At 37.6% G+C, this 20,579-nt stretch overlaps 1 protein-coding gene across 1 annotated transcript in view; it reads right to left on the minus strand.

The window, feature by feature from the left end:
• Window positions 1-20,253, minus strand: part of LOC135688847 (uncharacterized) — a 30,297-nt gene extending 10,044 nt beyond the window's left edge. Inside the window, exons 1-21 of the mRNA XM_065205880.2 lie at window positions 19,313-20,253; window positions 18,661-18,727; window positions 17,514-17,577; window positions 15,822-16,574; window positions 15,041-15,382; window positions 13,866-14,345; window positions 12,950-13,126; window positions 12,167-12,340; window positions 10,452-10,703; window positions 9,997-10,263; window positions 9,687-9,881; window positions 8,868-9,035; window positions 7,619-7,798; window positions 4,574-5,701; window positions 3,740-3,898; window positions 3,415-3,585; window positions 2,633-2,803; window positions 2,265-2,374; window positions 1,447-1,505; window positions 983-1,125; window positions 133-441 (exon numbers count right to left, since the gene is read on the minus strand). Of these exons, the coding sequence (XP_065061952.2) occupies window positions 133-441; window positions 983-1,125; window positions 1,447-1,505; window positions 2,265-2,374; window positions 2,633-2,803; window positions 3,415-3,585; window positions 3,740-3,898; window positions 4,574-5,701; window positions 7,619-7,798; window positions 8,868-9,035; window positions 9,687-9,881; window positions 9,997-10,263; window positions 10,452-10,703; window positions 12,167-12,340; window positions 12,950-13,126; window positions 13,866-14,345; window positions 15,041-15,382; window positions 15,822-16,574; window positions 17,514-17,577; window positions 18,661-18,693 (5,335 nt within the window). The 5' untranslated portion in view covers window positions 18,694-18,727; window positions 19,313-20,253. The remainder of the gene's footprint in view (window positions 1-132; window positions 442-982; window positions 1,126-1,446; window positions 1,506-2,264; window positions 2,375-2,632; window positions 2,804-3,414; window positions 3,586-3,739; window positions 3,899-4,573; window positions 5,702-7,618; window positions 7,799-8,867; window positions 9,036-9,686; window positions 9,882-9,996; window positions 10,264-10,451; window positions 10,704-12,166; window positions 12,341-12,949; window positions 13,127-13,865; window positions 14,346-15,040; window positions 15,383-15,821; window positions 16,575-17,513; window positions 17,578-18,660; window positions 18,728-19,312) is intronic.
• Between the last annotated feature and the right edge of the window lie 326 nt (window positions 20,254-20,579).

Consider the following 20,579-nt stretch of genomic DNA (forward strand, 5'->3'; position numbering starts at 1 on the left):
CATTCTCTAGAAGTTACTGAGTAAGGCTGACCATAGAGAGTCTATAAAGTATCTGCACTCTGCAGAATTAAAATGGAAACAAGCAGTTTCTAAGCTTAATTTGAAGGTACATAGAAAATGACTAAATGCTACCTCCTTGCTGTGTGAATGCATCAACATATTGACTTGGGATCCCGAGACCTGTGTTTGTCATTGCAGTGACTCTGAACGTATACAACACGTATGGGCTAAGATATTTGACGTCGATACTAGAGCTATTCGGTTGCGTAGCTATTCTATGCCAACCCTCCGTATCACTGTCTGCTGTTTTCTTGTAGGTGATCAAGAAGCCTGTGAAATTGCTGCTGTATTTATGAAGTATTGATGCAAAAGAGCTCCAGTACAGGCGAATTGTCGTGGGGCTGATCGCTTCAGCCGTTAGTGAATCAGGAGGCGGAAGGACTAAGAAAGAAGCATTTTGATACAAAAAAACTTAGAACACTATGTATTACCGTTATAGCAGTACTTATGAGATCTTCGAGAGGGGAGGGGGTGAATTGACACTGCTACCCAATAGAATATTTGGAATGCATCCATCACTTATAAGGAATAAGCGGGGATGGTGCAAACAGGGGTTGATAGGAGCCAGCACTGAAGCATTAGCGGCATAGAAAACTAGGGCAACAACTTACGATTTCTACATTAATGTGTTTAGTTCTCTTTATCAAAGCATTGCATCCCATATACTTTCTACGGGTCACTGAATTATTAAAAGTTTTCTTGCTTCATATAGTCTTAGTCTTAAACACATAAAAACAGTGTTTACATGCTTTCCATATCATCATTTCATATCTTACTTTGTCTTTGCTTGATGGGGTATAAGAACTAACAGTAAAAAAAGACAGTAAAGCTTGTAAATTTCTGTAGGAACAAAAAGAAACATAGTGGCGCCCATGGCAAGTAACTCATAGATGAGGACATAGAAAGTGTACAAGAAATTCACCATCTGTGGAGTTGAGTTCCGAGAACCCGACTGGCATCGATCCGAGCAGCTTCTTTTCATCCAAGTAGGTAGCCAAAATCACTAATTCAACCGTGCTCAATTCCTTGTAGTTGACTGTGAACTTCGAAATAACGCTACCCTCTCTAGTAAAAAAGGAAAACAGGACATCATAACGCAAGCTACCAATTGAGTTCTGTACGTTGAACCCCCGGGGGGTATTGAATTCTATCGGTCTTTCTATCCATTGTTCGGGATTTCGGCTTTAACGTAGAAGGCCCAAAGAGTAAAATCAACTTAGTTATAAATGAATAACATAACATAGTAATGAAACGTTTTGGAGGCTTGGAGTTATTTCTAGCCCTACCGGAAAATTACGATCATTATTTTTGTCAGGACAAACATGAAAACATGATCAAAAGGAGTAAGGGCGACAACTGAAGTTGTAGTGCATTGTACACACTTACTTGAAGCTAATAATGGCGAGGTTAAGCACGACGCTGGAGTTTTTGTACATCGATAGTAGCTGGTGATTAACGAAAAACACGCATCAATATAATATTTCGATCCGCGTTTGCGAAAGATTAGTCAGGGGCTTAAGAGGGGGGCAGGCGGGATGGAAGCCTCAGGGTCTTGGTAATTTTTCAGTTATGTAAATTACAAAGATCATCAAGATCTTAGTATTTAGTTTAAGTGCTGTAAAGAACGGAAAATTGAATTAGAGGTGATAAAACTGCTCAGAAAAGAGGAAGTGAAATACATCATAACCAATATACTGTAGGTTTAGATTTTCAGAATATGCTGCTGAATTTTCAGAAAATTTCGAACAATTTATTAGTGAATATTATTGTTAAGAAAAAGAAAGCCTTTTGAAGAACAAGCCCAAGGATATCAAATTTGTTCTCAGTGCATTAGCTGATCTCGTATTTACTATTGAGAGTCGGTGGCTTCAGCTACGCGTGGGTCTCAAACATAAACAAAAAAACAATTTTAAGGTCTAAGACACTTCAAAACATATATGTCCTTCTTCACTATTTGATGTTTATTTAGATATCTCATTAACGACATTACTGTATTCCTTCCGCTTGCGATTAAGAAATGCATCATAGAAATGGAATTCATTTTTTAACGAAAACTTAATAACAACTTGCTTTATAGCTAAACGCAACTGGGGGAGAGGGTGGGTGTTGAACTCCATTGCTGACATAATCAGTAAAGCTGTCTCACTATCGCTTGATAAATAGATTTTAATTGATGATTTTAATTAATGAATATCTATACCTACATTGTTGCGAATCTTTCCTTTCAATTGTTTAAAGGCTATTGAGTTTATGTCAAGTAAATCATTGGTAAACGTTTCATACTTGAATCTGGTGCTAACGTTGATGATCGCCGCTAAAAGAAAGTGAGATTTATAGATGGATGAAGTAGATTTATAGATTTAACCTAACTAATGACGCTCCTGAAAGAAAATAGGTTCTGATGTCTATTGAAACCTCCTAAAAAGTGTGAAATGGCGATTCTTTGAGAAACTTAATACTATAACGTGCTTTTCCATATTCAAACTGTGCACAGGAAAATTGAATAACTTCGCATAAAATATGAAAATTATAGGCTATTGCTACTTGAAGTGCCTGTATGCAGTACGCTTACATGCACAAGGGTTTGCATTGCACGGCATTATTTCCTCTCCAGCTCCAAAGCAGTTTCTGCCATTGTACTTCGGGTGCGGAGAGTCACAGAATCGAAATCGTCTTCTGTAGCCATCATTGCATGGTTTGTCACAATGCCCCCATGTTGTCCATTGGCCCCAGCCACCATCAACTGTCCAAAGATCAAAAGGAAATATAGCAAATCTTAGAAATTAACACACAAGCACATCTTTGGAATGCTATAGAGCTTCCAGTAATAGCTTTTAAGGAAACCTGGTAACTAGATAAGGCTCATCAAAAAAAGCCATTACAACGATATTCAAGGTCCCTAGTTGTCTATCGACGGCCCTTAGACTGGCACTGCTTTTGCCAAAACAGCCCATGGAAACATCACAATACTTTATGTGATTCCATACATGTTTTGATTCTGGGCCTTAGTGATGGCAAAAAATATGCAACAAAGCAATATGCTCCTTAACTTTCAAGCTGGCTGTTGGAATTTTGTTTCATTTCAAAAAGGCCCTCCGGTAGTCTTTTCTGAGCGGGGCTCGGTGAGTAATTTATGGAATCATTATGACCTTGTTTTCATTCATCTTTTGCAAATGTTAACTCTAGACAAGGTATGAGATAGCTTAATTAGCCAATCAAGTTGCGTATATTACATTGTAAAGCTATTTTGTACGCCTTGCATATCAGCAATGCTTCGTTCAGTCATCATTTCAATTGCTTGAAATCCTGCTACTTCTACTTTTCCACACAAAGCGTAAATAATTTCGCACAAACCTTGACATATTTGGAGATTGCATTCTTCAGTCCGTTCGGAACTCCCATCGCAATCGAGGCCATTGTGCTGCGGAGGTGGATTGGTACAACGTCGAAACGAGGCCCTTGTTCCGCCATCGCAGGTTCGATCACAGCGAGACCACACCGACCAGCTGGTCCATCCACCGTCGACTGGAAGATTCGAAAGCGGATATGAATTCAAAAAAGCTTATAAATTTCAGGGAGCCGTTTTGAGAGTGAAGTTCAAGGAGAGTGAAGTTTGTAGTACGTATATTTTCACGCATTGATTTAACATATTAGATATTTCGAAAAAGTTTCGTCTCACCTGGACAAGGACGGTTTTCACAAGCGGATGACTCTGGAATTGCGTTGTCGCAAACATCTCCACCGGTACATTCACTATACCGGATGCGGATACCTTTGCCACATGAAACCGAGCATTCTCCCCACTTGGCCCAGGCACCATGTCCACCATGTACAAAAACTGAAAAACAATCAAAATGTCTTTCGGGAAATTTCTTGACCCACTTAGCAAATAAGCATAGTTATAAAATTAAAAACCAAATATAGTTAAAAGTTCCATGTGTCTTATTTGTTTTGATTTTAAAACACTGCGTCATCAGAAAGATAATCCTCTTTACCAGTAAACATTTTCGAGAAAGAATCTTAATCTGCCGATTGGTTTAAAAATGTCTATGCTATGATATTTTAGTGTCTTATGACAAAAAGTGACTGGAAAAATTTATTTAAAAGTTTTATTGACATTATCTTACGGCAGAGGAAGGGTAGATTATATTTCATATGGACATCATAGAAATGTGGCTTAATCATTTATCACAAATTGATGATTATTGATTGGTTGATTGAGTTGATTGACTGACCGTGATACGACTGACCGAAGTGATTATTGATTGAGAGATGGATTGTTAAAGATCGAGAGATGGAGAGTACTGTCAATTTTTCACCAAACTCCACTTATGAAAAACGACTTTTATCTTTTTAAAATCCTTTATTCTGCTCTTTTTCATTGCTTCACCCTTTTTTGTTCATTTGTCATTTCTATCGCGGAATTTGTTTGTATCAAAAACATACTGTGAAAAATGGTTGACATGTGACAAAGACTTTTTACTAAAACTAAAATAAATAGATTTCTAATTACCGGAAGACTTGCCTTCTGCTGATGCAAATTCCGAGCTCGTTGATTGGTTTATCTTGAGCACCGAACTACTCTTTGTTTCATTTGCATTTTCACTCCAAACACTTTGCAGAACTTTCTCAGAAAATTGAGATGATACGGTGTGTTGTGATAGGTCTAGGGAATATGATTCTGTCACGGATGTCGAAGGAAGATGTCCGGAATCTTCAAGTACCAAGCTCGGATTGACGCTTACTATGGTTGACGTTTCAAGGCTTTCCATCCCCTTACTGGTAGTGTGAGCCAGTAAGGCGATACCGGTATCAGAATAACCGGAATCAATCTCGGAATAAACTCCAGACGTCGTTAAGGCTGAAATCAACAGTGCTGTGCTGCTCAGTACCGGTGTCGCCTCAAGTCTGTTCGTTTGGACCGTGCTTGCATCAATATTCATGTGCAATGTAGTCTCTATTATTGATTCAGATTGCTGTACGGTTAATGAGATCTGAGAGCTGTCGACTAAAAGAACCGAGCTTGGATCTTCCTCATGCACAGTTGCTGAGCTACATTGTATCTGGGAGGGACAAGGGCTTTGGGTTTTTCCTTTTAGTGTTTCTGTATTTGTAGGCTCTATGCTCGCTGTTATTAGAGATTTAAGGCTTGAAAAAATTTGCAATGTTGTGCTTGGTTCATAAGGCATCAACGATGATGTGTCACTTCTTATGGGTGGTGATTTGCTCGACGATGCCTGGCTTTGTGATTCTGTTGAATGGAGCTGGGTCTCTGAAGTCTCAAATTGCATGCTTGATTTGTACTTCATTGAGCTGCTAACTGTAAAACCTTCCGTAGCATGAGCTGTGGAGCCAGATGTCACAGAAGTCACTGAGCTGACACCCTGTTTGTTGGTAGATTGCTCAATGGTCAAGGGACTTGCAGCGATTGTGCTTGATACCATGTAACTGCTATCTGGGATTGACACTGAACAGTTCGGCAAGGAACAGCTGTTTGTCATCAGGTGAAATCCATTACATGCGACAGACGGCAGCTGATCTATTCCATTTTTGTCCAGGCAAGTCCTCGACCATGTCTGAGATCCTTCTCCGCAGGCCACGTTGCAAGGTTGAGCCAGGATCCAATCGCTCCAGGTTCCATCTGCAAATAGATGTGAAATGATTAGTACGGTTCTTTACAATTGGCTTATACATTGATGACTAGTTACAAAAAGACCAGAGCCGGCTAGCAGAGCAACGTAATAGAGAAAAGACAGAAAAGTAAACTCAATAGCTTCATATGTGCTTCTGCAAAGGCATGCGATTCAGCCATATCACAGCTAGGCCCAACTTGTCGGCCATTACAATCAAATGCGATTGTCAAACACTGTGTTGTCAAAACGTATATTCAAAGCTTTCCAAGCCGACAACATGGCCGCAACGTAAGGTGGAACGATCGATTTCTAGTTATCTGCGATATTTTTGTAGATGGGAACAACTGTGTTTTTGAAAAGGACAGCAGTTTAATGGATAGTGCAGCTCTGATCATCAATCTATATGTGTCCTCATCGAATAGGTGCTCTATGATTTGATTATCCTCTTGACTATTGGTTACAGCAAAAAAATAATTCAAGCTCTCTATATTTACGTGGCACTGAGTTATCTCCAGGAGAGAGAGTCGTTGATAGTCTTATTTACAATCCGCGGAACAACATAACAGTAAGGAAATCATACAGTGATATTTTTAAATGCCCTGTGAAGAGAATATTATAAAGATCTTTTTTCTCAATAATTGGTTCTTCTTCTTCTAGAACTGCCCATCTTCAAGAAAAACTAGTAGATGGCTTTTAAAAAGGCAAAGATTTGAGTATACTTAAGCTTTTCGTCTGACACTCTTTAGAAAGCGAACGTCAGAACATAGATCGAGAACTCTACGCTAAGAAATATATATACCCAGTTGTGGATCGAAATAGGCCAATCAGAAACACGAGCACATGACTGTAAAGGTTGACCAATCAGTGCCGCTTGCCTATTAGAATGTTACCAGTGGAGTCCTAAGGTGAAAAGGAACTCCTTTTGTCTACACAGTAGCTAGGTGGAACGACGATCGGGCTTTACCAATAATCCGAAACATGTCGCCATTATAGTTTTTTGCACAATCTCGGTTTTCCAGTAAATGCTGCCCGATAGCAGAATCACAGGTTTTAGTTGTAGTTTTAGATCTGCAAGGCCAAAGACTTTGGCGAGACCGAGATGGCTGTTCTCTTTGGGGATGAGTTATGTTTCTAATACTAGACGGAAAATGTGTCAAAATTAGCAATGGCCTGTGTTATCTGACTTTCAAATCGCAAGGAACTGTTACCGATCCAGGGTAGTTTTAGATAAACCGGGCACTTTTGCGGATCAAATTTTACATCAGCTAAGAAATTAGCTATCCTCTACTTAATGTAAACTGAAATGACATCCTCTGGATAGCCATTCTCCAGAAAATGTTTTTTAGTTGTTCACGTTCCGAGTCACGTTTTTGAACAAGCATTTTGATGAGGCTGATTTTTCTTTGTTTTGGGCAAAACGAACTCCATCGAGTGTATAACCCCGAAAATGCGGGTTTACGGAATACACTGGTAAAAAATCCAGCGCCAGACTTTCAACCAAAACATCTAGGAAATGGCAAGGAGCTATTTTCTTCCTTTTCAATGTAAACTGTGGGGCTGGGTGAAGACTGCTAATGTCAAAGAACACATGAAAGAGATTGTGTTTCGATGTTTTGCATGAACTCAGCGAACGTAAAAGAATCCTTGATACAATTTTTGAATATTTTTGAAGAACAGTGTCCAAAACTTCAGAAAGCCATTTAGCCATTTCATGTTGTGCTGAGCCAATCGTAGACAATATTGGCCTATGTTGAACATTCGGCTTATGTATTTTAGGGAGGCCATACATTTGTGGACTTATGAATCCGGCTAATGAATCCTTATCCTATCGTAAACTTCGTTGGTAAAAAACTAGAAGCTTTTACAGGGAACTAGTTATAGATTACATTACATATTGCATTTTAATCAGAACCCTTAAATCTCACTTGGTATGCAATTTTCGATGCATGTGTCGAATTTCTTCGAATCTCCTGCACAGCTTTCGCCATAGAGTGGAACGGGATTGTTACATTTTCTACTTCGCTGCCTGAGCTGGTCCTTGCAAAGCACGTTTGGATTGCAGTTAGACCACTTTGACCATGACGACCAATTTCCATTGACGGTAACTTCAAAATAATGAAAGAGCGATTTCAAGATCACATGCGATTACAAGATCACATTCAATCACATGATCACAGACGATCACATGATCACATGCAATCACATGATTATATGAATACATGGTTCCATTATTCAATTATCAATATGATCGCATTATTACATAATCACATGGCTACGTGATTGCTTATTGCATGGTTATGTTTTTGAATGTCTTTAATATCAAGTGGTTTTAATTCCCTAAATGCTGGGTGATGGCTTACATTCACTGACTGACGGCATAGTTCTATGACAAAACTATGCGACGTAAAACAAATGACAAGTTGAAAAGTTTCCAAAATACCAAGAATCCACCTCATGTCCATGATCAAATCCAATTGATGCTTTGGTATAGTCAAAAATTGCCTTATCTGCAGTTGTAACTAGTTTGTTGAACTAAGGCCATGTCATAAAGTTAAAGTATCTTACTTTCAGCTAGAATATGAGACTTCCTTACCACATTGTGAATGTTTTGTCTTTAATTGCTCATACCATTGAAATTGTTTGTTTATTTTTCTACAGAAGTTTTTGAAAGACGTAGCAGGACTATTTGAGTCCAATTTTTAAATAAAATATCGTAGAGGCAAAAGGGGAACTGATAAATTAGAAGCGGAAAAGGGTTGGGAAGCAATTTATATGTTGGGAAGCAATTTATCAAGATAATTTAGATGTTAATGTTTACATCACAGAGACACTAATGCCCAGATTGCGTATAATGGTTTATGTTAATGGAGAATTTAATTCAAAGCGTTGGAACCTATGCTGGTTGATTAATTAATTATTTTTGCGTGTAAATGCCATCAAAATAGCTAAAGACACCATGCTCAACGAAACATTTGCTAGCAAAGAAATATTAGTGTTTTACTGCTATATTACGAAGTTTTTTGTTATTAACCAGATATAATCAACTTGTATCAGCAAAAATATCATAGAAAACTCAAAATACCATCGCCAAGTTACTGTGATCAGTTACATAAAGGCTGCTTTACAATCCTTATATAAACATCGTATATATGAAAAAGCCTCTTATTTACATACTGCATGCGCCGTAGGCCAAACCATATCGATCCAAAGGGCACTGATATTGTTGAGACCCTGCACTTAAGAAACATTCAATGTAATTTGAAGAGTCTGCTAACTCCATTCCAAGCATGCAACAGACTTGTCCCCCGGTTTCATTTAATGCCAACGTGCAGTTGTCAAGCTCTATGACGCAAAATAATGACTTTGTTCACTCAATGGAGTAATTTGACGGGTGGTAATCTATCATATTTCAATTCCTTAAAAAGTACGTTAGATACTTTTAGAAAATAAATCCAAAAGCACCAAAGGTAAATGCAAATTTTATTACATTTTATACTACAGAAATTTTATTATTATTATAATTGTTAAATTGCAAAAATAAGAAGGAATTTGGAAGAAGATGTGACCTCTATTGACCTTTTATGATGTCATCTCTTATTACATATTATTTTCTCTTATTGTGTCTTACTGTGTTTCAACGTATCGAATCGTATTGTACCGTATCCAATCGTATCGTACCGTATCGTATCGCATCGTATCGTATCACCACGTATAGTATCATATTGTTTTGTAGTGTACCGTACTGTATCGTATCATATGGTATCGTATTGTATCGTATCGTAGTGTATTGTATTGAATCGTATCATGTGGTACTGTACCGTCTCTTTTTATATCATATTGTGTCCTATCATGTGGTAGCGTATCGTTTCATTTTGTAAAAAATTCTTCCCTCCCACATCGCATCTTATCGTATCGTATCCAATCATATCATATCACACAATACTTGGAGGGGAGAATCTTACTGCTTGAAAAACCCATTTTATACTTTCTTACCGTAACAAGATTGGTTATTGCAAAACTGCTCGTCGTATATTTGCCCAGGCGGACAATGTGATGCTGGAACATGCAGACTGGCATCCGTTATTTTACACTTTCTTGTTCGATTTTGCTTGCCTGTAAAGCATGGGTGACTACAGCTTGTCCAAGATGACCAAGAAGTCCATGATGTGTTGAGAGGGACCAAATATTCTAAGAGAAAACACGAAAATTATGTCGATATTCTTTCGCTGGGTGTTTTGATGAAAATCCTTTGTTTTCTCTAAAGAAAAAGGCACTCAGAGTGAATTAAAGGGTGTAAATTTACCTTCGTTGTATCGGATGTGGAGCATAGGAGATTTGAGAGGATCCCTGTCGAAAGAGTATACATATCTGTATCCACTAGTGGCATTCCGGAGGCTAAAGACCATAGGACCACTACCATTCCAGGAGGGTGCACCCCTTAATTCTTGCACAATATTTGCTAGATTAGGTGTCCGTTGTGCTGGACCACGCTCTTCTGACTGCCAAGCTCCAGCGTGCCAAGCAACAGAAGACGAATAATTGCTGGCACTGAAGTTACAACTGATCAATTCTGTAGAAAATAACAAGACTCTTTCAGATGAATCAAATTGGAAATTTTACTTGGGCGTCGTACCGGGAAACGGGGAAAAACAAACTTTGGCTGGCCAAATACAAGATAAAAAGCGAGGTGCAAAGTGAAGTGAAGAGAAGTGTAGAAGAACCAAAAAGAGAAATATTGATATTGAGGCTGTTACAAACCATCAATGATAACTTCCTCAGCATCAACAACGGCCAACACGTCAACATGGTGTGATGACGAATACGAAGTCTTGCACGTGAACTGGATATACGCGTCGAGGACAACAGCTGATTTTGGAATCGTGACATTTTCAAAGTACAACATTATATTTTTCATATAAACACTAATTGACATGAAATCACTGAATGGTTGACATGTGTAGCCATTCCGGACGTCTTGCCATGGCTCTTTGATGTATTTCTCGACAGTAACTAGAGTAGAAGAAAATTAGTGTGCTAATGGTAAAGGCTTTGAACAGAGAGGTGAGTGACGAGTGAAAACTTAATGGTGAAAACCTATTTGGAACAGTATATGAACGATTTTGAATTAGTATTTTACGAATAGGGTTATGTACAGTTCTCAAGAGTTAAAAAATCTTTCAAGATTCAGTAGCTTGGTTGCAAAATAACAAAAGTCTAAGAATAGTTATTATCCCTTGATATGTTATGATAACATCTTGTCGTAGCACCTTCCTTTGGGCAAAGGAAGTCGGCACTATAGCGTAAGATAGGAAAACTGACAGTGACAAGCTCTTTTATCAAATGTTAATAGCTTAAAGCAATCTGATTGCAATCTATCACACAACAATGCAAAACTAAAGATTTAATATTTTAGTTATACATAGTTATATGATTCTAAACTGTGTTTTAATATTGGCTGTTGCTTGCATAACCTTTCCGGGTTCAACTGTCTTTTTCGTTTGAAATTCCGTGTCCTGCAGTCAATTATGTCATGTGTTAAAAAGCCAACAGGATCTTATCTATATACTTCTTAACTCTTATGCCAGCTTCTCTGCACACGACATTGCTTTTACTTTTAAGAGTATCGAGCGATTTCTAGTTCATAGAGCCACAGGATATTCACTCCTTCTCTGAAAGATCTTGTCATAAAAATCAGACTGAATTTGTTTGTGGTATTCAATATTTTTATCAAAGGTATGTCTACAGAGTCCTGACCGTTGTCCGTCGTTCTGACCAGGGGCCCAAAAATACTCTCCGCGGCTCTGGGTATATCTAAATATTGTGTTGATGAATTATTGTAGAGTCAGCCTATGCCAGCAATGTTTTAAAATCTGAGTCAACAAAACCAGGGGCAAAGTGAAAAAGACCAAGAGTCCCAGCGACATTCAGTAAAATGTATTGATAATTAATGTCTTTGGCAATTCTTAATACTTTTTAATGTATTGCTTGAGAACAGAGGACAGTAGCGGAGACCCAACAAAATAAATCGGAGACCCATCATTATCTTCAGTGGAACCAATGCAGACCGATGAATGTTTTCTAATCGATTTCAGTTTTTGTGCTAGAGACACCAACTGCTTCTAATTTTCTGATCAAAATACAAGAAGCAGCATGATCATCATAACCACACAAGACAAAGTATTGGGTGTATAAGAAAACAGCATTTGTGGAAATGTTAAACAGCAGCGTCCCTGATAACAGATCTATTGTGTACACCTTCTGTTATATTGTTCTATTTAATGCAATTACCATTTACTTAGGTTTTTATCAAAATAGGTTATTATTTATCAAAATCAGGGCTCCGCGTCGCAGACCATATGCATGAAATTTGTTTGTCTAGCATTAAACAATATGTAACCCCTTCAACCAAACATCTTCATGTTTTGTGGATCAATGTTATTAAAAGACACATAAAAATGAGTTGATAGCTCTACCTGTCCGATTAGCCAAACACTGGTTTAGACAGCTTAAACTTTCTTGATTGCTGCCAGTGCATGTATTGCCGGTGGAATTCGTTGTCTCGACGCAAGATCGTGTTCTTGTTGATTCCCCAACAGGGCAGTTTCCATTACAAGTTGTCCAGGAAGACCAATCTGACCACTGGTAGCCTAAAAGATAATGAAGGTCTCATGTCATTGCTTCATCGGCCACTGATTGTTTGTTTGGATCAAACCTTGACAGTGACTATTACAGTATCAATAGGGCATGTAGCTGTAAAGGCTGCAATGAACGACCGTATTTCATCAAAATATTTAAAGCTGTAAAACAATGTAAGTCAAAATAACACCTTTCAACTATTGGTAAGAGGCTTTGGTGCCCTGACCACTCCCTTGCGCTCTTTGAGAAACAAGATCACTCTCAGTCAAATTTCGCGCATGTGTCCTTATCGGTCATTAATATGATACATAGAGAAATAAATAGATGTATTGTAGAGATAGAAATTGATCAAAAATAATTATTGATAGATTTTTATTAACACAATATAAGTGTTTTTCGAAGAAATAAAAAAATGCAAGTGTGTTTTACAGAATGCGTTGGTCATTAACCTCACGGTTATCCTAGTTTGCTATGGCTCCCAAATCTCGACCGTTTTATCTACGCCTTGCACACACGTATCCTGCTCTGCAAGATGCCCCTACGGATAAAGACTTAAAAGCATGCGAGAACCGAACATATTTGAATCGCTTTGGGTAAGGAACAGTTGAGGGAGCACAAACCTTTGCAAATTTGTTGATTACATGCTCTTGTCTCAATGTTCGAGCCCGTGCAGTTGCTTCCCCCGTATTGAGGCGCAGGGCGGTGGCAATACCGGCGTCTTTGTTGTACTCCTCCGTTGCAACTAGCGTTGCATTGTGTCCATAGCGACCAGCTTGTCCAGTTGCCGTCTTTAGTTCCTATACTCAACGAGAGAAGGACAATTACTTCCTTTTGATAAAACACTGAATTAACTTCACATGGTGAAATCTTTTGAAATCAAATATATGTTTGATTTTATTGCTATGCATACTTTAAGTTTAGAGACGAAATCAACGCAATCAGAATGGCTCTCAAGCATGCGTTCAAAAAATTAACCATTTGCAACGCTATTCATAAAAATCAGCACGCGAAAGACATGCAAAGTATTATAAAGAGATTATGTAGCAAATACCAACTAAATAAAAACCCCAATTTTTCTCAAGTCTTAATTTCTCAAAATATCCTTAGATAATTAAACATCCGACTCCCATTTCCAATACAACTTCTTCCACTATTCTTTAATTAATTTATACTAAATTTTAATGTTGATTTATGCTAAATATCAATATTAATTTATGCTAAATGTTAATATTAATCAATGCTAAAAATTTATGTCAATTTATGTTAAATTTTAATATGAATTATTGCGATATGTGTTGTCATTCGTACAACAAGAATGATATTTGGTATGCCACAAGTAACCATAGGTAATCGTAAATATCTCAGATAGCTAACCTCATTCTTCAAGAAACTTTGCAAAAATCTCAAACATTGATTTGCAATCATTTCCAGCATGTAACCATCTAGCTCTAAAATACTTTCGAATACCTCCCTTAAATTATCAATTATTAAAGATTCTCATACACAATTCTAAAAGTAAATATAGAATCATTTTACCTAAATGAAAAAACTCTCCATTGACGCCTATTCCGTATACTATGTCGCGGCCTACTGCAACATCTCGGAGAGAAACTCCCGGAATGGGAGCCCACATTGTACCATTGACTGTGTCAGTATCGACCCCTAGTCGAATGAATGCATCGTTCGTTTTCCCTTCGACTGCCCAGGTATCTCCATTCTTGCTAGTATCAATTGTTTTGAAAGTAATACCTTCGTCAATAAGTCGCAGGTGAGAATCGCTCAAGTTCTCTGAACAAGGATTTATTGGTTTCAGGGAAATGAAGGCTGAAGTTCCATTGTTGTTAATGCCCCAGCAGTGGGCCTCTCCACATGAAACAAACGCAAAGTGCCCGAAGCTTGTTGCGTTTTGATCCTCGATCCTCAGATAGGGCACTTCACTGACGAACGTATCGCAGTATAAATGTGTGTCTGATGGGTTATCTTCTATCATAAAAAGGATATTGCTCGCTCCTGTGCCTTTAAAGTAATCATAAAAATTAACATAAACATCGTCGTTTTCATCGGCACTGTAAACGTAAGGAAATGGAAAGAAAGACTGCAAAAACGAACAAAGAAGAACAATAAGTAGGGAAAGAAGAAGAAGAGAAAGTAGACAAAGAGAGATTAAAGGAGGAGGAGGATGACTTAGAAATGGGAGAAGAAAGAAAAGAAGAAAGAGAAGAGAAAGAGGGAAGAAGCAAAAGAAGAGGAGAAGGAAAAGAGTATGAAGAGGAAGAAAGACAAGTAAAAAGAGATGTCAAGAAGAAGGACAAGAAAATGGATGAAGATGAAGGGGAAGATGAAGAAGATTAAGAAGAAAAAGTTGAGAAGGACAAAGGAAGAAAATCAGAAAAGAAGTCAAGAAAAAGAACAAGAAGAAATGGACGAAAAAAATGAAAAAAGAATAAAATTAAGAAGAAAAGGAAAAAGGTTAAAAGGAGAAGAAGGAGGTGAAGAAGAAGAGAAAGAAAAGGAAGAAGAAATGAAAGTAAAGGGAGAAGATAAGAACAAATGAAAGTAGAAGGAGAAGAAGAAGAAGAAGAAGAAGAAAGAAAAGTAAAGGGAGAAGCTAAGAACAAATGGAAGTAGAAGAAGAAGAAGAAGAAGAAGAAGAAGAAGAAGTAGTAGAAGAAGAAGAAGAAGCAAGGAAGAAACTGAATTACTTAACTTACCCAGTGAAAAACAAGAAAGTTTCTCAGTTCCATACTTGTTAATAGAATTCAAGCCTAGACCAATCTGATGTGGATAGGCATTTACTCCCTTTCTAAGTGCATAAACAGTCGATTCACCGACAGCAATATTCTTGAGCTCATGAGTTACTAGCCCAGAAGGGGCTGTCCAAATTTTGCTAATGGCATCGTAAACAACAAGATTCCCAAAGCTAGTTGGCGTTGCATTAACAATTGAACTTTGAATCATCTGGCCTGTTTCAACTATTCCTAGCAGCTTTCCGTCGTCGTACGTGTCAATCTCAAACATTGTCGATGGTGTCTGCGCAGAAGATTGCTCAAAACCTGCAGATAGAATATAGTTATGAAGATTGCTGAATGATTAACTGATTACTGATAGCGATTAGATAAAGTGATTAAATGATTACTGATAGCGATTGAAAAGATTCATAGCAAGCGACATCATTGATCACTTCAAGGTCTTTCAGAACCGGGCGATCAGAAATGTTTGAAAATGATTACCAGGGCGCTTGGTCTGCACTCTCCTTCTGTGATTGTAAAATGAATATAGATGTTGCTATCAAAAATAGCACATTTTAACTAACATGATTTATAAATGTAGCTTGGTTGGAGAGATAGTTCAAAAAAACTTTTTTCAGCTTCGACGGACCTCTGTTGAGAGACAAAAATGATGAAACGTGGTCTTAACTGTCAATAAACCTACTTAAAACAGCTTTCCACAGCTAATTTCAGACCAAGTAAATTCAACAATGGTTTTGTTTACCTTGATACTTAGCAACTACTCCTCCGTTCAGTAAAACGTATATTCCTCCGGGACCGATCGTGACCTTCGATGCCCGAAAAGGCACATACAGAGTAACCACCATCCATCGAGTGCCTATGGGATTTTCTGACGTCACACCAAGCCTCCTCCACGCTGTTGCGCCGTCAGCAGCTATGAGCCAAACCTCGTTCTGATAAGCAGAGATTGATGAAAAGCTGTAGCCAGTGATATTGAAGTTAGCCAGCAGCGATATCTTTCCTAGTGGGCTGTGCCATTGAAAATACTGAATTGTATTGTTTCCAACCAATAGCCAGCAAGAGTAATTTGAAAACGTGCAGCTAATGTCCTTGGCATTAGCCGTATAAACACGAGCGTATACTTGAAGGGTGATCGTCTGTGTCTGTGATAAGAATATCTCAAGAAAGGGCACTGACCCTTCATTTAGTTTTGCTATGATGACAGAAACACTGCTGGACGTGTTTCCTATAAAATACGGAACATTTGGAGAGTCATTTAGGCAGTATATTTTGCCTGATTCTGTTACAAATATTGTTACGTTGAAATCTTCATTCCACGTTTTTATAGATTCATTAGGCCCGACGACTGAGTAGTTTGTTTGGAACCAAACACCAGATGCAAATGTGAAGTGGTTGCCGTCAATAGAAATCGCTGTGAGATTTGTACTTGCTGGAGAAGCTTGAATATGTTTGAATGCTGTCTCGCTCTCCAAGATTTCCCAAGCGTACAGATTACCTATGAGGGTACAATCGAGAAGTTATAGGTTTTGCTTGTCAAAACATGCAGACAAGAGCTCCAACTTCTAACAATTCAGACTTCTTGAGTAATCACTCCCCTCCCTGATTCCCTGAACAACACGCGCATATAACGGCTTCTCGCAAATACCATTTAAGTTAACGTCAAAAGCACAGGTTGTATTTAGGAAAAACTTGGGATTCAATTTTCTTAGGTATGCTAGAGGACTTCGTATATCGACAGCAAAGAATTAAAACCGTAGTTTTACTTTTTAGAAAGTAGAGTGTGTCTATAAATCGAATTTGTATTTGTATTTGTATTTGTTGCTACCTAGCATGCGAAGGTAGTTTTTAAGACATTGAGAAGCTATGCTTATCGAGCAGTGTCCTGTTCCTTCCTCTCGATGTGACCACATCTCGTGATTCCTACGCCTGGAATTACAGAGAGCTGCCTCGAACCACGGACCCTTGGGTCTGTAGTCAGCGCCTCTAGCAACTGATCCATCTTCGCACAATTATTAAGTAATCAAATTAGTGTCTTCTCACCTCTCTCAAAAGTTGCAACCCTTCTCTTATCAGGAATTCCCGGCTAATTTTCTAATTATTTTCTTTATTTCTTTATTTTCAGCCAAAGTTTAAGCCGTTGAGTAGTGATAAATTCCCATTTCCCAAAAAAACACTAAGGAGAGGTTTGTGGAAAGTATGAAATCTTCCACTGTTGAAGATGGAAATACCCCTAGCTGATTCCTAGCCACTCCCTCCGCCAAATGAATTTACCAGAAAACCCCAACCACTAACAGTAAGCACCCATAAGAAAAGTAGAAACAATATTCAGCTAATTTATGTATAAAATCGTTCTGTTTTACGCTTCAGAATATCCGCGTGGTGATCTTCACTTTAATTGAAATTACGTCACTACTTAAAAATTGCTCATACTTACGTGAGAACTGGTTGTCTGGCACAATTAGGTTTTGTTCAGCAGCGTAACGGGAAGATTGAAAAATCTATCAATAAAGAAAATTTTTTAAGATTTGAAGATTTCATTCGCAAGACGATTACAACATTAAAAGCTCCATAAAAACGGATGGTGAAGCTAAACAAACTTTTGCAAGAAATTGAGATGGGAGAAAACAATATAAAAATTAACAAATGTAGTATTTTACAAGGCTTAAAAGATATGGGACATATATTAACAATCTTACGATTTATAGGGGCATTCATACGATTTATAAACTTTAAAATGAGGAAATAGGATTGGATCCTAATAAACATTCTCTGAAAGAAATAGCTACAGCTACAATCATGGACAGACTATGTTGCGATTTCACTGCCATCTCCTCCAAGGTTAATCTTTATTTTATTTGCTATTTTGTTCTCTACCCTAGAACTTTAAAAGATAACGGGAAGGGAAGACAATGTTGTAAGAATAACGTCATATTCTGGGCGTATTCACGTGATCTCTTATTGATATTATACAAGCAGGCTTTATTCAAAGACTTCAATCGTTATTAAGGAAAAATAGAATAAGAGAGAGACGATCCCATACTCTCAAACGCTTTGCGCGGTCAATGTATTCTTGCAAAAGGTATCCATGTTTCATCATACTCCTACGCTGCAACTCAAATGTTATCCCTGTTAACACTCTGATCCACAAACCAAAGTTGAAACAATTCTCCCATGTTACTCGGCTCCATATCTTTTTTCCAGAGCTCTACTCTCCCACCACAAAACTTGATCATAATCAAGTAAATTTATCGACATATTTATACATCTACGCAGTTCAAAACACACAAAGTTTAATTTGCTAAATAATCTAATTTTCAAAAGTCGAAAAAGTATCTGATTTGATCTTAATTGTCCCTCTTAACAACCATCTTGTCGCTAGAAGTTTGAATAACATCCACTGCACAGTCTAGTTAAGACATGATCGGTATCATTTCAAAATTATAGGACAGTATAAAATATGTCACTCGTTATTCTATAGTTAATGAAAAAGAGATCTAACTGAAGCATTCACATGCTTAATGTAAAAAATAATTGTGTGAAAGTGGTTAGAAGCAGAAAAATAATTTTTAGAAAAGGCTCACCAACACGAGTAGACTAGCCAGGTGGTAAAGCATTATCGAACTGATTCGAGAACTTTCTTCAACAAGCCTGTTTCAAATTGGAAAAAAGAGTTTATGTGACGTGGGCGAGGGTGTGAAAAAGCTCTTAAATCGCCTTAGCAATTAAGATACAGATTTTAGATTACTGAAGTAAGAAAGGAAATTGGTCTCTTTCTCTACAATTTATCGGATACCCTTTCCATGGTGTCAGATACATTTGGTTGGAGAAATTAACTTTATTTTACTAGAAACAATATCAATTACTTTCCGAAACAATTAGTTAAAGAAATAAATTTAAACAGTCTTATTAATAGCAAATTACGATGAATTTTGATATGCGTCTTTGAATTCGTTAACACGATAACCTGGAAGGATGAAAATTATGCAAGATCATTATCTCAACATAAATCAAGTCCCAATGGTGCATCAACGGTGCAAAAAAAGTGAAATATACTATCACGTAGCCTGCGTAATCTCGCAACCATTCTAGCATACCCGTCCACCATTATCATTCATCTATGTTACAATATACAATCAAACTAAGATGATCAGGCGCTCCCAAGAAACGCTAAAATGAAGTTATGTAAACTTGGGAACGTTATTAGAAATAAACTGAAACAAAGTACATACGTACCTTTCAACAAAGTCAACCTTGCTTTATGATATCATCGGCGTTAACTTGAAATGTAAACCAAAATCATCCTTCGTTTCACACATTAACACACAAAGCTACGTTGACGATTTTACAACTGCCACAGCCGCCAAAAACAGCCACCAAAGAGGCGACAGATTGTCGCTTTTGAAAACACTTTACTTGATCTCGCCTTGACATCGATTAATCAATCTGTCTTTTAAACTGTGAAGATATCGAGTTGATGCCAGGTGCAATTGAAGGCATGAAGTCACAACAAATTGAAATGGATCATTAATTATATTTACATGCCCAAAGAGATGTGAATTGGTCAAAGTGAAATCATAAAACAATATTAGATCTTGCATTTCTTATTAAATATTTATGTCCAATGAGAAATAAAAACAAAGGAGGCAATATTATAAACAATTGCTGAAATTCAACGACAAAACAATTGCAATTGTTGCTAAAGATTTCCTTTTGCATTTAGCAGTTTGAAAAAACGCGTTTTGCAGATAAAGAGAAATAGAGAAAGCCCCTATCAGCCACAAGGAATAAAAGGTCTATATCATGTTTTCGTTGATCATATCTGGCATTCTCTCTACAGCACTGCTGGTGCCGCTTAATCTTTGAGAAAATCGCGTAAATGGTTAATGTTATGAAACCATTTTGAAGAACTTGCAAATATGTTCGTGCCTCAGGATAACGATTCAACTAAAACCATAACTTGGCGTCAATGCTTAACAAGTGAATAGTTGCGGAAATAAACTTTTGCGTTTTCCAAAAAGCTACGTAATACGCGAGGATAATTTGTAAAATGGGTTTCTTGTCAAATTTTATAATATCTTCGAATCTTCAAAACCTATAATTGTTGTAGCATAATTGGAAATAGATATCAAAAAAGGCCAAATCATCGTCTGGACGCATTCCTCCCGCTAAGAAACGTAAAGATAACAGCGCCTCCTTCTACAGTCCGTATTTTACCTTTTAGGAAATTTCGCAAAAATTTGGAAACGCGAAAAACGCAAAGACTCTTCCGCAAAAGATTTTCCTTAAAGTAGGTCGTCACTGGTGTGAAATATGCTGATCTATGGCGTTGAAACTCTTGTCCATAGAAATGTTGACTCTATTGCTAAATATGATGGCTTTTGGCAATTTAGCAGCAAATCTGAAGACTGGCATATGTAAGTAAGTAAAGATGGGACAGCATATGCAGGCAGCCTATTTTATTCAGGAGGGGCAAAGGGGGTATGTAAAGGAATATGATGAG

This window comes from Rhopilema esculentum, chromosome 9, assembly GCF_057945365.1.
Source record: "Rhopilema esculentum isolate cy_ngs chromosome 9, ASM5794536v1, whole genome shotgun sequence".
In the NCBI taxonomy this organism is placed as follows: Eukaryota; Metazoa; Cnidaria; class Scyphozoa; order Rhizostomeae; family Rhizostomatidae; genus Rhopilema; species Rhopilema esculentum.